A 14,852-nucleotide genomic window follows, 5' to 3' on the forward strand; every position below is an offset into this window, starting at 1 on the left:
ATCCACGACGTAAATGTGTGCCCGTTTGCGTTACCTCGATGAAAGTATGGATTCGGGTGTATTTCAGGCCGGTACTGTAGCAGTGTATTGTAGAAAACACGTAGAAAAATACTGCAGCAGCACTGTTTACAGCCAGCCGAGAAAACAGCAAAACAGAGAATCCACACGGGCGTGTGGAAATTCCACACGCCCGTGTGAAAAATCCACAGGGGCGCCCACACGGGCGTGTGGATTCCCGATTCCAACCCTTTAAAAGCTTATTTCAGCCCCGATTTTAGCTTTCTTTTCTCCATCGAAAGGGCGGCGACTAGGGTTTTGAGAGGTATTGGTAGGGCTTTGGAGAGGTTCTACGGCTCCGACATCGCGCGCCGTTTGGAAGAAGGTTAGTGGGAGAGCTTTCGTCGGCACTGATCCGACGAGGTGTATCTTAGGCCGGACAAAGGGACCCTTGCGACGAGTAGAGGACTCTCCACAAGACCATCACCACGACTAACGAGGGGGTTTTTTATGGATGCTTTGTTTTTACATTCGATTTCATTGATTGTATCTAGCTCCATGGAGAGCTAAACTCTTAGTGGGTACTTGGGTATTTGTGAACCCTAGGATGTATTCGTTTCATTGAACCTCTTTATTGGGCTTTCAATCAATTGATGTTTATTGTGAGTTCCAATCTTGGAGACTTGATTGTATGAATACTCCCCTAGAGTGACACTAGGGTTGAGAGTTCTTCTTGGTAACTCTTATGAGTGAGTGACACACTATGAGAGTTAGACAAAGCTAGATTGGAGAGGGTTGAAAGGGTGAGTCGAGAGGTAGCGGAGCGTCTCCTTTCCCCTCCGGTGTGATCTATCATACCTCCACGTTCCAAGAGTTCTTTGCGGCCATAGTAGAGTGAATGGGCTAAGGGATGACCTTCCGCTGGGGCTTAGTTGCGAGTGCAACAGAGTGAAGCGTTGAAGTGATTTTAGCACTTAGGGCTTAATTGTGGCTAGGGATCTTCCACCTGGACCAAAGGGTTAGGTCTATACATAAGAATAAGGTTTATCACTTGGAATCCCTAGAGCTCATTGCAATTCTATGCGAGTGCGAGGTTGAGAGGTTATTCAATCTCTCCTCCGGGATATGTATAGAGTTAGGCATGGTTGACCTTAGATTTGGGATCATGTAATTAAGGATTTCCATGACTCATTGTTGCATCAATTAGGAAGTATAATAGAGGGTTCGTGGACTTGAAACGATTGTCCTAGGCGGATCAATATCCGGGTACCCCATCTTTATCGATTGTCATACCTTCTCCTTTACTTGTGCCCTCTATCTTGTTGTTTTTATTTTCGTTATTTCATATTTTATCACATTTATCACTATTCATTTTCCACATTAGTTAAGAAACAACTTAAGTGTCTTTATTCCCTACTCTCTGTGGATACGATACCCACTCATCTGGGATTATTACTTCGACACCTGTGCACTTGCGGTTTACACGCATATACGGACGTGTCAGGCACATAGTTCGGCCTTCGGACCAAACCTTGAAGATGAGCATGCACGCGCATGCACCACCGCGGAAGACCAAAATCGGGTCGAACATGGCAAAACGTACTCGGCCTCAACTATCGAATCCAACAAACAGGCTTTAATTATGGTTCAAGTATGTTCACAAAAAGGGGCAAAACACCACAAATACTAGTATCTTCATTGCTATTTGAGGGTATACTCTTATCAAATCTAAGATCTGACCTCCTTTTCATCTCCACAGTTGTTAACCTCTTGGACACCATGACTAAGCAGAAGGTTCCAAGGTTACAGAGGAGGACTAGCTTTTTTAGTTTGATTGACCCAAAACAAAATTTGGCCCTGTGATGCAACCTATTCTTGAGGTGTGTTAACTTCTTTGAGAGCACAAACGCGGCACAATCTTTCTTTATAATGGTTCCATCAAGTTTGGATTTTTTCCTAAGACTGGGTTTCATACACCATGTCATTTCAAATTTAGAAGTTTTGATTTTGAATAGATGGCCCCCAAATTCTAATTTTATGGGTGTGTGGTCCGAGTGTAATCAGGGTAAACTAGTTTGTTTCACTATGAAAAAAAGAGTGATCCATCCTAGGTTAACAAGAACTCTGTCCAATTTAACTTGGATCATGTTGGCTTGACTATTGCTACAAGTGAATTTCTTACCAAAGAATAGAGGCTCAAACAGTTTTAACTCTCTCAAAAGGTTTTGGGCATTTTGCATGTCCACTAAATTGGGTGTATCATAATTCTTATCATCTAGTACAAAAATGGCATTAAAATTTCAACATTAGACCCAAGGTAATCGTGTATGACAATTACTTTTCTCAGCCAAAAGTCTGGTTTAAGTAGAGGGGAGTTGGTTTCGTAGATTGCGGTTAACATCCAAGGTTAACATCCAACTAGAATGATCTTTAACGTTGGAGAACTCGATAGAATGACAATAGGTGCCCAAGTGGATCACTTCACTTTAATCAGCGAGTTATTCCACCGAATTATCATTCCTCTTAAAGAACCTTGGCATGGCTTGAAGCAGAATTCATCAACTCTTGAGCCAATTGAAGAATCTTATGTCAATATTTTTTGTCCGGCATATGTGTGCACATATATATATATATATATATATTCTCTTATGATATCAGTAAAATACTTTCATATCTCGCAATGTATTTTTGATGGTGAGGCAATTGAAATACAATGGAGCTTCACTTTAAAGAAATGTAATGGAGTCTGAAAGTATATGATACTTTAAGCTTGTGGAATGCTCTTCGCAGTCACACTTTCTTCATCACAATTTCGTAACATATCTTGGCTGACTTGCTTTTCATTCTCACAAGCAAAACCAGAAATATCTGATGATCTCATTGGGATCCTTTCTTCGTTTTGCTTGCCCCACAAGAACAAGTAAAGACTGATGATGACAATAATTCCTCCCAATAGGCTGCAAAACAGAATAAAACTGTTCAGCAATTTGCATCCACTAGTATATATAGTTGACAAAGGCAAGTAAGACAGTTTAGAAATTTGCATCCACTTGTACACCAGACAAATGAATTTATAGATGTTTTATACCTTCCTGTATACAGTCGTTCGCCTAAAACAAAGTATGCAAGAAGCGCCACCATTATTGTCGACAGAGGATTGAACACTGTTACAAAAACCGGTCCTTTTTCTTCAGTGCACCACAACTGAATGAAAATTATCAAACCAGAGCAAACTATTCCCTGCAGAAAAAAAAAACATCATTGTTCTGCTGATTTCTGCCTATTTCTGTTGAAAATAGCAGATTCCTCACCCCATATAAGATGCTCCAGAGCTTAATGTCAAACCCAATAATCCATGCTGTTGGTTTATGCTCTACACATGCTGTGAAAACTGCTGACTGTGCTCCTCCGATAAAGCTCATCCATGTAGTCAGTGAAAGTTGAGCCGGATACTTCTTCAGTGTGAATGCCTGCATTGCTCATGAAAGATCAAGAAAAACAGCAATTGAATTTAGCTTCAATTTTCTTTATCTTTTCTCATCAATTAATCATATAGTAGTTGGAATTACCTGCATAACATACCACATAGACCATGTTATGCAGCTTGCCACACCAAGAACGGACCCTTTCAGCCAATTTTTATGGATTAAATTGCTTTCCATATGAATTGGCGCACTCCATAAGCTCCTAAAAGACTTCCCTTTATACAATGTCATTAGTGTAACTCCTGCTAAAGATGCCAATGTTCCTATTACCTTTGCCTTCCCTCGAGGATTCTTTACATCTAATTTTTCCAATCTACATGGGGAAAAAAAAAAAATCACTGCCTATTTGTTTGCGAAACATTAAATAATAAACAATTGGCATACCTAAGTAAAAAGGCAATGATAAAAGTCAAGGAGGAAATGGTATTGACCATGGAAGCAACCATGGTCGGAGACGTATATTTCAAGCTTGCAAAGTATGTGTTAAGAGTTAAGCCGACTCTGTGAATATTAGTCACAGTCAAATTTTAGTTTTAAATATCGTATTGAACATCTTTTTAATTAATTACTTAGCATGAATCAGAATACTCACCCAAGTAATGAAAGAATGAATAATTCAACAAACAATGCCCATGTCAACCTTGGCCTTGTTTTTCTGCAAGACAAGAAAAAGCGAGTTGACGGAACTAAATTGACATAATTGTATGGCTCATGAATATGAACAAAATAAACCTTTCAAGAAAATAGGCGAAAGGAAGCATGACGAATCCGGAAACAGCATGCCGATATGTTATGTAAACATGAGGATTCAGTCCTTGATTAAATGAAGCTTCTGTGATGAAGTAGAGAAATGTGTAGCCTAACTGAGTTAGAACCATAAGAAGATGTGGCTTGAACTTCCTGTACATGCCTCTAACATCTCCAATTTTCAAAAGCATTCGTAGAGTTTTTTCGTATTCTCAAATCTGTCTCTTACTATAATGTGCAAGAATACTGGTTATTAAATAGTGATGAGTTTATTCCTTCTTTTTCTTTTTCTTTTTCTGATTATTCATATTGATTGATGACAAAATTCACCACTTGGAAATTCACTATCAGAAATAGAACATTCTCTTCTAAGGAATCAAGGCAATTTGAAAGCAGAGCATCCAATAGTGAAAGCTGGAATTGGAATTCTCTCAAGTAGGCTCGTTTGATCAACTTGTCTCCCAATTTCCAAAATAAGAATATGAATTCCATAGATACCAAAAAAAAAAAAACTTCAGTTCTTCCAACTGATTAAGCTGAAACTTAATAATAACCATATAGACACAAACATAAACTTCAAATTTTCCAAATGTTTTTAAGTGCCAAAAATTTTAACTCAACTGCCTCCAATCTCATCCATGAAACCATTGAAAAAACAAGTAACAAACTCCTCCATTTCACTGCGAGGCAATGCAAGGCCAGCCTCTATACCTCCTTCACCATCTCTGCTCTCCGTCAAGGACACCGCTCCCGTCCTCTCTATCGACACAATCTCCACCTTCTTCGCCTTCCCCCAACCAAACTCAACCTCATAAACACCCAACTTCGGCGATCCTGCCACCGTCATTGCTCTCTCCGACGCATATTTATACACATTCCTCACCCACTTATCAGCTCTCTCCATCACTCCCTCTTCCAACCCTTTGATCACTTCCCATATCGCCTCAGCAGCCACCAATCTTTTCTCTTCAACAACCTCTGTTCTCTTAGCTTCAACGCAACATATGCCTAAACAATTGCCGAAATAATTTGTCGGCAATGCAGGCTCAATTCTTGCTCTGCAACCAGTAACAAAACCAAAATAGACAGTCTTCTTTGCTCGTCTCTTTTCTTGCCTTAACTAAACAAGACCACATGTATCCGCATGCCAAAGCATATACCGAACAATTCAACAAAGTCTTCTTCTTCATCTTCTCCAATCTCTCCCTTCCAAACACAAATGTAGCAAGAACTACATCATTGCATCCATGAAGATCCCATTTCTCGAGCCCATCACCACCCTTAAACTCTTCCAACTCATCCATGAACAATCTCTCGAGGCCTCTATCATCCCTCATTTTACTCCGGTCAAAAAAAGGGGGCAACACCATCGAAAAGCCAGCGAGATCACCAAATCGATGAACCGCCGACCACGTCTTCATGAAATGAGAGTAAGTAGCACCATCACCAACACCATGATGCATTGTTGTTCCGATGCTGATGCCGGAGTTTGGAAAGATTGTGACTTGAATAGCAAGCACTTCTTTCTCAATGAGTTTAGAAAGCAACGGATGAAATCTTGACATCTCACGTGCATGATCACTAGAGAGCTCATCGAAGTCATCAGAAGACACTGCAATGGTTACAGACACTGAATCCCCTGCAGTGAAGACAAGCTCCGGCTTGCCGCTGGCGTGCATGAGTAAACGCCCAGCGAGGGGGTAAAAGCGGGAGAGTGTGATAGATAAGGAGTATTTCAGGCTTGGGAGTTCAGAAGAGATGAAGTGGTGAGAGGAATGAGGGAAGTCATAGAAGAAGACACGTTGAACTGGATGGAAGTGCATGAAGATGAGATCAAAGAAGGTGGATGGAAGAACGGTGGTGGTGGTGTCGCCGCCGGCGAAGGGTGGAGGAGAAACATTCCAAGTTTGGAGGAGCTGGGTGGCGGGTGAGTGGAGTGGAGCCATTGGAAGTGAAAGCGAAAGGATGCTGGAGGTTTTGAAGGCAGCTGAATGATGAATGGTGGATCTAAAACACGAGAAAGACGAGTCAGTATGTGCTTTTTTGGTTTATTGTGAGGACTGTTCATAGTTTTTTTGTAGGACATGTGATTCTGCTAGCTGGCCCAAACAATACTGTTGGAAGTAGCCTAATTTTTAAAATTATTTAACCAAGTGGCTTAAGGCCATTTTAATTATCAAAATGGCTATAAGACCATCACATCACTCACATGAGTGATGTAATGTGCTGACTGGTGCTGAGTCACCGCTGATTTGGCTGCTGACGTGATATTTTTAAATAAAAAATTGTGATTTTTTTTTTTGTATTTTAACCGAATTGTTTAATAATCAATAAGTTATTTATTCTTAGATTTTTTTTAACCATTTTTTTTTAAAAAAATTATTAGTGTTTTAAAATTTATTAAACTTTTAAATAATTTTTTAAGAAATATATAAGTGTGTTTTTTTTTATTTAAATCCCTTATTTGTTTTATAATTAACTAATTATCTTTTTCCTTTGATTATTTAACCCAAATTTTGGTTAAAAAATTATGTAATTTTTTTAATTTATTAAAAATTTAATTTTAAAGAATATATTTGAATATAAAAACACAAAGGGCTTATAATTTATTTTTTAATTAAATCATGAAATCAATAATAAATTGTTTGCTTGAATGGCATGCATGCTTGTATAATTAGATATGAAATGTATTAATTGCCCAAGAAATAGGTTTCAAATTTAGGGAGAATATGATTCCACCTACAACAAAGGTATGCATGCTTGCATAATTAGACATGACATGTATTAATTGCTCAAGAAGTAGGTTTCAGATGAAAGAGAATATGATTCCACCTACAACAAAGGTATGCATGTTATAAGTGCTTGTGTATGTATATTATTGAGCATGTTTTACTTAAAATGAGCATTGGTTTTATCAGGTTCTATGGCTCATTTGGGTGTTTTTGTGTATTCTTTTGTGCATTCAGGGTTGTGGAGGCAATATAAGATAAAAGGAAGCGAAAATAGGTCATGAATGAATGTTTTGAGGATTTTCTTGTATGGAACAAGTGTCACGACATGAGCCATGATCAAACACATGAGAGCATGTGCCAATTTCCAAGAATGTGCAAAGTTATCTATAAATTGGAAAGGCACAAAGGCAATCACAAACTCATGTTCCAGCTTGTGCAAAGTTTTCGAGAGCGTTATTTGACATGACCTACCACATAAGTGTGTGCCCAACCTTGTGGCCTCAATGGAAGAGAAAGCATTCAGGATCACTATAGCAGATACTGTAGCAAATTACTGTTTATAGATACTATATCTGTTACTGTTCACAAAGTGTAAAATTCAGAAAACCTAAGAATCCACACGCTCGTGAGGATATTCCACATGGGCGTGTGAAATCCCAATTTCAGCATTATAAATATCCACCTAGAAGAGTTATTTGGGAGTCTTTTTCATATGTTTTGGAGAAAGCACGGCTAGGGTTTGGAGGAGGTTTTCTCAAGGTTTTGGAGCATTTCTAGCAGGTTCAATATCGATTTTCTTGAAGAGAGTTATTAGGGGAGCTTTCAACGGCATTGTTTTCGTGAGGTGTGCCCTAGGCTTGACGGAGGAGTCATTGGAGAAGGAGAAGAGGCTCTTGGAGACCATCATCACTGACAATAAGGGGGTTATTTTTATGGATAGTTTGCATTTATCTTTGATTTATTCTTTGATCTTGTATTGCTCCATGAAGAACTAAATCCCTAATGGGTGCTTGAACTTGTAAACCCTAAGATGATTTTGTTTCATTGACTTTTATTATGTTTCATTTAATTGAGTTTTTAATTGACTTTCAATCTTCAATGCTTATAGTTTGATTTTCCCTTAGAGTGACACTAGGGTTGAGAATCCATTTAGGCACCCTTTTGACAAGTAACCATCACTATTAGGGTTAGACTTAGCAAGGTCGAAGAGGGTTAAGAGGGTGAGTCGAGAGGTAGCGGAGCTTCCCCTTTCCCTTCCGATGTGATTTATTCTACCTCCACATTCCAAGAATTTTTCCAATCACAATAGATTGAAGTGTTGATAGATCTCCTCCACTGGGGCTTAATTGTGCAGGCACAATAGAGTGAAGAGTTAAGAGATCCCCTTTGCTGGGGGTTAGTTGTGATTAGGGGACTTTCGCCTGGACCAAAGGGTTAGATCTAGATTTGGGAATAAAATTTATCACTTGGAGTCCTTAGAACCCCAAACAGTCCCACGCAATGTGAGGTATTGAGAGTATTCCTTTCCACCGGGGCATACATAGAGGGCTAGTCACAGTTGACCTTAGATTTGGGACTGTGTGCTTTTGGATTTCCATGACTCTTTGAAACTTAATTAGGGAAGCATAATATTAGTCTTGCACTTGAAACCATAATCCTAAGGGGGAGCACTGTTCAAGTACCCCGCTTTATCATTGATTATTTCTTCCTCTTTACCTTTGGCTTATTTTCGTATCATTTTTATTTCATTAACATCTTAAAAATAATCACCATTGATCATCACCTTAGCTAATTAGCAATACTACTTGTTTCTAGAGTCTATTCCCTGTGGATTCGACTACCCACCCCTTGGGTACTTTATTACTTCGACACCCGTGCACTTGCAGTACACACGCAAGGGTATGTCAGCATGCTTGTATAATTAGACATGATATGTATTAATTACCTAAGAAGTAGGTTTCAGATGTAGGGAGAATATGATTTCACCTACAACAAAGGTATGCATGCTTGTATAATTAGACATTACATGTATTAATTGCCTAAAAAGTAGGTTTCGGATGTAGGGAGAATATGATTTCACCTACAACAAAAGTGTGCATGCTTGTATAATTAGGTGTATGAAGAATCTAATGCCTTCATAGATCTAAGAAAAACCCTCTATATATATCTCTTCCTTTTCTTTCATCTTCACCAACTTCAAACTCTATCTTTCTTTTGGTATTCAAACTTGGTATTAAAAAAGGTTAGTAAAAATTGTATAGTATATATAGTTTATAATAATTATCTCATCTTAATTTAATTTTTCTTTAAATTATATACTATTTTTTTTAAGGATGTGTATTACTGAAGTAACGGTGATTGTTTATTGGGGTCGACATTTACAAGAGTCAAATGAAAAACTTACTTATTCGGGAGGTAATAAAACTGTGGTTGGAGTTCGGAACAACAGTAATTTGAATGAGTTACAAGAAACAATTGTTGCAGCTATTAACTTCAATTTAGGTGACAATTATATGAACATCAAATGTAGATGGCCTATGGATCGGCGCACTAGTATTGTAATCAACATCGACAACGACAAAAAAACATTACTGATGTTGAGATTGCGTACAAAAATATTATATGTGAATGAAGGAGGACTACGCGTAATCCCAACCACGACATTTATTGCGCATACATTGTAAGCTCATGGACTTATTACTTAATAAGATTTACATGTTCCCTTGTTTAATCCCTTACTTACAACACATATGTTGTGTTTTTTTTTTTTTTATTATTTTTATTTTTGTATCAAGCCACCTATAAACATTGAAGCCGGAAGCTCTATTGGTTTCCAATAGTCAGGGTATAATGAGAATAACGATGCATATGAACATAATGCTTGGAGCATAGATTTTGAAGCCCAAGAAATAATAGTGCTGATGATCATAGTGATGATTGTAATGACAATGATGGCAATGGCTATGATGAAGATGATAGAAGTGATGATGATGCAGGTTTCCCCACTGATGTCTAAGAAGGTGTAATTGCAGAAGATGCCATTTGAACAACAAATATAAATATGGAACAAGGGGTAAATGTGGCCTCAATTGATTGCACACAGTTTGAGGAAGTTCCAGGTATGGCACCAATAGATGATTGGTACCATGCAACAATAATAGATGATGTAGATCCATATGTATATGCAGGAGATGAACAATCATTAAATTTTAATGATTGGGTCGGTCGAATGTTTAATTCAAAAGCTCAACTAATAGACCTATTAAGTTGATGGCCTATAAAAAAAAGTAGTTGCATTTACTTGTGTGAAAAGTTAATACCTCTGGATTCATTATAAAATGTGTCAGCATAGATTTTCCTTGGCATCTTCATGCTTTAGTTTCATCTAGAACATCCCTATGGGTTGTAAAAAGATGTCCGAGGTCGCATATCTGTACAAATGAAAGAGTCCAATTAGACAATCGTCATTGCACTGGAAAGATAATATGTGAATTAATATTACCAACATTAAGAGTTGATCTTAGCCTGAGTATTGCAAAAGTTCAAGCCATGGTCAAAGACAGGTACCATGTTGATGTCACTTATGGAAAAGCTTGGAAAGGTAAGAATAAAGCTCTTAAATATATATTCGGATCATGGGAGCAATCTTATGCCTAATTACGAATGTATTTTAACACTTTTGTCAGTCGCAACCCAAGCACTATTGTTGACTTTGATTCTGATTGGGGTCATGGATGGGAGCATTTTAAGAATGTGTTTTGGGCTTTTGGACCATCAATCATTGGTTTCAATGCATGTCATCCTGTTCTCTCAGTAGATGGGACATTTTTGCATGGGAAGTACGAAGGGACTTTGCTAATGGTGATGGGAGAAAATGCTGAAAACTATTTGTTTCCTTATGCATTTGGTATAGTTGAAAGTGAGAATAGGGAAAGTTGGTCATGGTTTTTAAATAATGTATACAGAACATTAGATCCTACTCGTTCTATGTGCATCATCTCTGATAGATTTATAGGCAACGTCAATGTTGTTCGTGATGCTTTCCCTCCGCAATATGGCCATGTTCATCGATATTGTTTGCGGCATCTGATTGATAACTTTTTACAACTTTGCAAAAGTAAATTTGGTGCATATATTTTTTTGAAAGGTATCAACGGCTGAATCATCACCGAGGTTTGAAGAATTGATCAATATATTAACTGAAAGATATGTTGTGTTTACTGATTTCACATCATATATTGGTCAAGGCAAATGTGGACAATCTCGCATGATGGTGGCAAACGGTGTGGACGACATAGCACTAATTTATCAGAAAGTTTTAACTCAATTCTTAAAGGTGCTCGTGGTTTACCGGTAAGAGCTCTTGTATCATCCACTTTTCATCGTATTGCAATGTATTTTTTTAAAACAATGTGAGATTGGACTTGCTATGGATCAAACTTTGACGATAAGGCAAGAAGCAAGGTTGAATGATAGTATCGAGAAAGCGTAGATATTTAATCGTGTGGCATTTTAATCACAATGAATTTCAGGTAACAAAACATGTTAATGATGAGACAATTGACCACATGTACGTGTGGATTTATGGTTGCTCGCCGATTCCCATGTATACATGAGGGTTTGTAGTACTGCAAATGCAAACATTAACCCATATGTGTTATGCCCTTATTGGTTGGCTGTAATGTCATATAGACAAACTTATGCTCCATGTTTTCATCAGGTGCTGAGTTCACAATTTTGGCAGCCTACACTGGGCCAAAAATGGTTCCACCTGTTGGTCGATGTACTGCTGGCCGACCAAAGATCAGACGTAGACGAATGCATATGGATAGAAACCCTGATCCTACTAGACGTAATTTATGCTTTATATATAAACAACCCGGTCATTATAGATCTACTTGCCCCGAGGCAAGGGAAAAATATATGATGTAACTTTATTTATATTTAAATGCAATTATGTTTTTTAACTTCAAATAATTTTAAAAGTTATTATTGATTTCATGATTTAATTAAAAAATAAATTATAAGCCCTTTGTGTTTTCATATTCAAATAAATTCCTTAAAATTAATTTGTTAATAAATTAAAAAAATTACATAATTTTTTTAAATAAAACTTGGGTTAAATAATCAAAGGGAAAAGATAATTTGTTAATTATAAAACAAATAAGGGATTTAAATAAAAAAACACACTTATATATTTCTTAAAAAGTTATTTAATAGTTTAATAAATTTTAAAACACTAATAAATTTTTTTAAAAAAATTGGTTAAAAAAACATAAGAATAAACCAACTTATTAATTATAAAACAATTCAGGGATTAAAATACAAAAAATCACAATTTTTTATTTGAAAATATCATGTTAGCAGCTCAATCAACGACTCAATGCCCAGTCAGCACATCACATCACCCACGTGGGTGATGTGATGGTCCTAGCGCCATTTTGATAATTAAAATGGCTCTAGGGCCATTTGGTTACATTATAAAAAAATAGGGCTACGTTGTTAAAATGCCCTATATATACACCTATTGGGTAAACTATCACAAAACCCTTTTTAATTCTTCAAATTCCATAAAAAATCTCACAAATCTCTCCTATTCCTAAAGAATTGTGATTGCTAATCATTGTTTGATCTATTAGCAAGTAAAATTTTTGAGTAATTACCGTATTTTGGTCTTATTTCAATTTGAGTACTAACTTCAATTTGTATGAAAATGAACACTTAGTTTTGATTTCATTTCATTAGCAGAGTAATAGGGGATTTTTGGCAAAATTTTGGTCTTTGTGGACGTCTGAAAGCTTGCGTGGGATGCCTAGGATCCACATCATCAGGGCACCTGCTCAACAACTTAGACTCAGTGGCATAATTTGGCCCGTGCAAGATGGACACATTAAAATAGTAAATTTAAATCTCTAAATATAGAACAGTGAACAAAGTGGAACAAACGACTCCATCTTTTCTCCCCAGAAACAGAAGACAACTCCTCATGAATTCGCATCACACACCGATGTCTCGACTAATGCACCGGTGAGGTTTTAGTGCTATAGTATCATGGAAAAGGGAGGGGGGAATGAAAGGAAAAGGTTATGTGCCCATCCTATGTTTCCAAATTATGCCACTGCATCTAACTTGCTGAGTTGGCGCCTTGATGACGTGGACCTTGGGCATCCATGCAAGCTTTTCGGCATCCACATCACCAAAATTTCACCCGAAATCCCTAATTGTCATATTAGTGAAATGAAATAAAAACTTAGTGCTCATTTTAAAATAAATTGAAAACTATTGCTCAAATTGAAATAAGACCAAAGTTCTATATCCACTCAAAAGAATTACTCATTTTTTGGCATTAGATTTCTCTACATAAGGTATTTGTGTTTGGCTGAAGAGACTAGTTGGAACCTAAATTTGCATAGGATGAAAGCACGTGTTATTGAACTTGTGATTATATTTCACACATGTGCCTGCTCTTGACACATAGCTTGTCTATGTTAATAAAAAAATACATTTTTAAATTACTTAAAATATTTAAATTTATTTAAAATTACTAATATATCTTTAAAATATCTTTACTAGCAAGGCTGGTTTGGAGCACTCAATTGCATGCTTGCTGAAAGAGCTGAGCACGTCCCTCTTTGCTCCAGGCCACTGATGTGAGCACCCGACAATAGGTACCCACTTGCAAGAAGACCGTAGGCCCATTCGTATGAGCGCCCGGGTGCGTGGGTGTCAGTGGGCGCCCCAACAGATAGGAATGGAAGTGGGGCGAGGCGGGGCGGGGATTCCCCGGTTTAAAATTTCCCGCGGGAAAAATCCCCCCGCTCACTCCCCCAGCGGGGATCCCCGCCCCACGGGGAATTCCCGCCCCGTCCAAAACATTGATATAAATTTTTTTTATAAATAACTATAATATTTCTAATGCATTTATGTTACACGTATGCTAGAGATGCTATATACAATTGAAAATAAAAAATATAATGTATGATGAAATAAAAATAAAAAAATTCTCAACCAAAGTACAACATACACATATATATAAAATAAAAAAATTCACACAAAAATATTTCTCCTAACAAGTCATAATATAATGTTTGATGAAACAACAACATTAAGGTACAAATTAAGTAATACAAATAACATAAATTTTAAAATTAAATTAAAATTACAAATCCATTAAATAAAATTCATAATGCAAAACTAGCACAATAATTTCATGCTTCCATCAATTTGTTTCCTCTTTCTCCAAATCATTTATATTGAGAATCCAAATCCACCACTAAATAAATAATATATAACGTTATTTCAAATTTATTGTTACAATTATATTTAAACTTAATTATTTTAAATTAAGTTTCTATTAAATATGAAAGTTATATATACTAAAACTTATTAATAACTAAAAATATTAAAAAATAAATATTTATTGGTTATATATATAATATTATATTAATGTTGAAATAATTTTTAATAAATATAATAAAAATATATAATATATTTTTCCGGGGAATCCCCGTGGGGCGGGGAGACCATTCCCCGCCCCCGCTCCGCCCCGCTAGGTGGGGAGGAATTTTTCCCCGCTCCCCGCCCCACTTACATCCCTACCAACAGACACCGCCAAAGGGTGGTTTTGGTTTCTTAATAAAATATTTTTAAAAGGATTAAAAACAAACAAAATCAATAATAAAGGATTTAACAAGTATTAAAAAGTCAAAAGGACTGATTTGAAAAGTTGAAAAACTTATAATTAATTTTCACTTTGTTTATTTATTTATTTATCATATGGGGAAAATGGAAGGTTGGCTGTAGTTTTCTTGTTTAATTTTTGGATGTGTATTTTTTGAGAATTGGATTGTATCTTACCTAATAGTTTGTTTATTGATAGGTTTGCATTAAA

At 36.7% G+C, this 14,852-nt stretch overlaps 2 protein-coding genes across 3 annotated transcripts; both read right to left on the reverse strand.

Annotated features, from left to right (window-relative positions):
- Window positions 1-2,651: 2,651 nt before the first annotated feature.
- LOC120269980 (WAT1-related protein At5g07050-like) lies at window positions 2,652-4,693 on the reverse strand. Of its 2 annotated transcripts, XM_039276974.1 has the most exons (7): window positions 4,215-4,693; window positions 4,075-4,137; window positions 3,867-3,983; window positions 3,567-3,795; window positions 3,309-3,467; window positions 3,086-3,237; window positions 2,652-2,954 (listed from the first exon to the last, which is right to left on the reverse strand). In XM_039276974.1, the coding sequence occupies exons 1-7, from the start codon at window positions 4,418-4,420 to the stop codon at window positions 2,762-2,764; spliced, it is 1,119 nt and encodes a 372-aa protein (XP_039132908.1). In that variant the 5' UTR covers window positions 4,421-4,693; the 3' UTR covers window positions 2,652-2,761. The 2 variants fall into 2 exon arrangements, with proteins under 2 accessions (XP_039132908.1, XP_039132909.1); XM_039276975.1 differs by lacking the exon at window positions 3,867-3,983.
- Window positions 4,694-4,845: 152 nt separating this feature from the next.
- On the reverse strand, window positions 4,846-6,175 carry LOC120270246 (malonyl-coenzyme A:anthocyanin 3-O-glucoside-6''-O-malonyltransferase-like). Its single transcript, XM_039277265.1, has 2 exons — window positions 5,403-6,175; window positions 4,846-5,287 (listed from the first exon to the last, which is right to left on the reverse strand). The coding sequence occupies exons 1-2, from the start codon at window positions 6,173-6,175 to the stop codon at window positions 4,846-4,848; spliced, it is 1,215 nt and encodes a 404-aa protein (XP_039133199.1).
- Between the last annotated feature and the right edge of the window lie 8,677 nt (window positions 6,176-14,852).

This window comes from Dioscorea cayenensis, chromosome 10, assembly GCF_009730915.1.
Source record: "Dioscorea cayenensis subsp. rotundata cultivar TDr96_F1 chromosome 10, TDr96_F1_v2_PseudoChromosome.rev07_lg8_w22 25.fasta, whole genome shotgun sequence".
In the NCBI taxonomy this organism is placed as follows: Eukaryota; Viridiplantae; Streptophyta; class Magnoliopsida; order Dioscoreales; family Dioscoreaceae; genus Dioscorea; species Dioscorea cayenensis.

Coding starts and splice junctions, on each gene's coding strand:
- LOC120270246 (XM_039277265.1), bottom strand. CDS start 6,175: ATGGCTCCACTCCACTCACCCGCCACCCAGCTCCTCCAAACTTGGAAT. Junction 5,288..5,402: donor AAGATGAAGAAGAAGACTTT/GTTGAATTGTTC, acceptor TACTGGTTGCAG/AGCAAGAATTGAGCCTGCAT.
- LOC120269980 (XM_039276974.1), bottom strand. CDS start 4,420: ATGCTTTTGAAAATTGGAGATGTTAGAGGCATGTACAGGAAGTTCAAG. Junction 4,138..4,214: donor TTCGCCTATTTTCTTGAAAG/GTTTATTTTGTT, acceptor CTTGTCTTGCAG/AAAAACAAGGCCAAGGTTGA. Junction 2,955..3,085: donor GAACGACTGTATACAGGAAG/GTATAAAACATC, acceptor TCTGTTTTGCAG/CCTATTGGGAGGAATTATTG.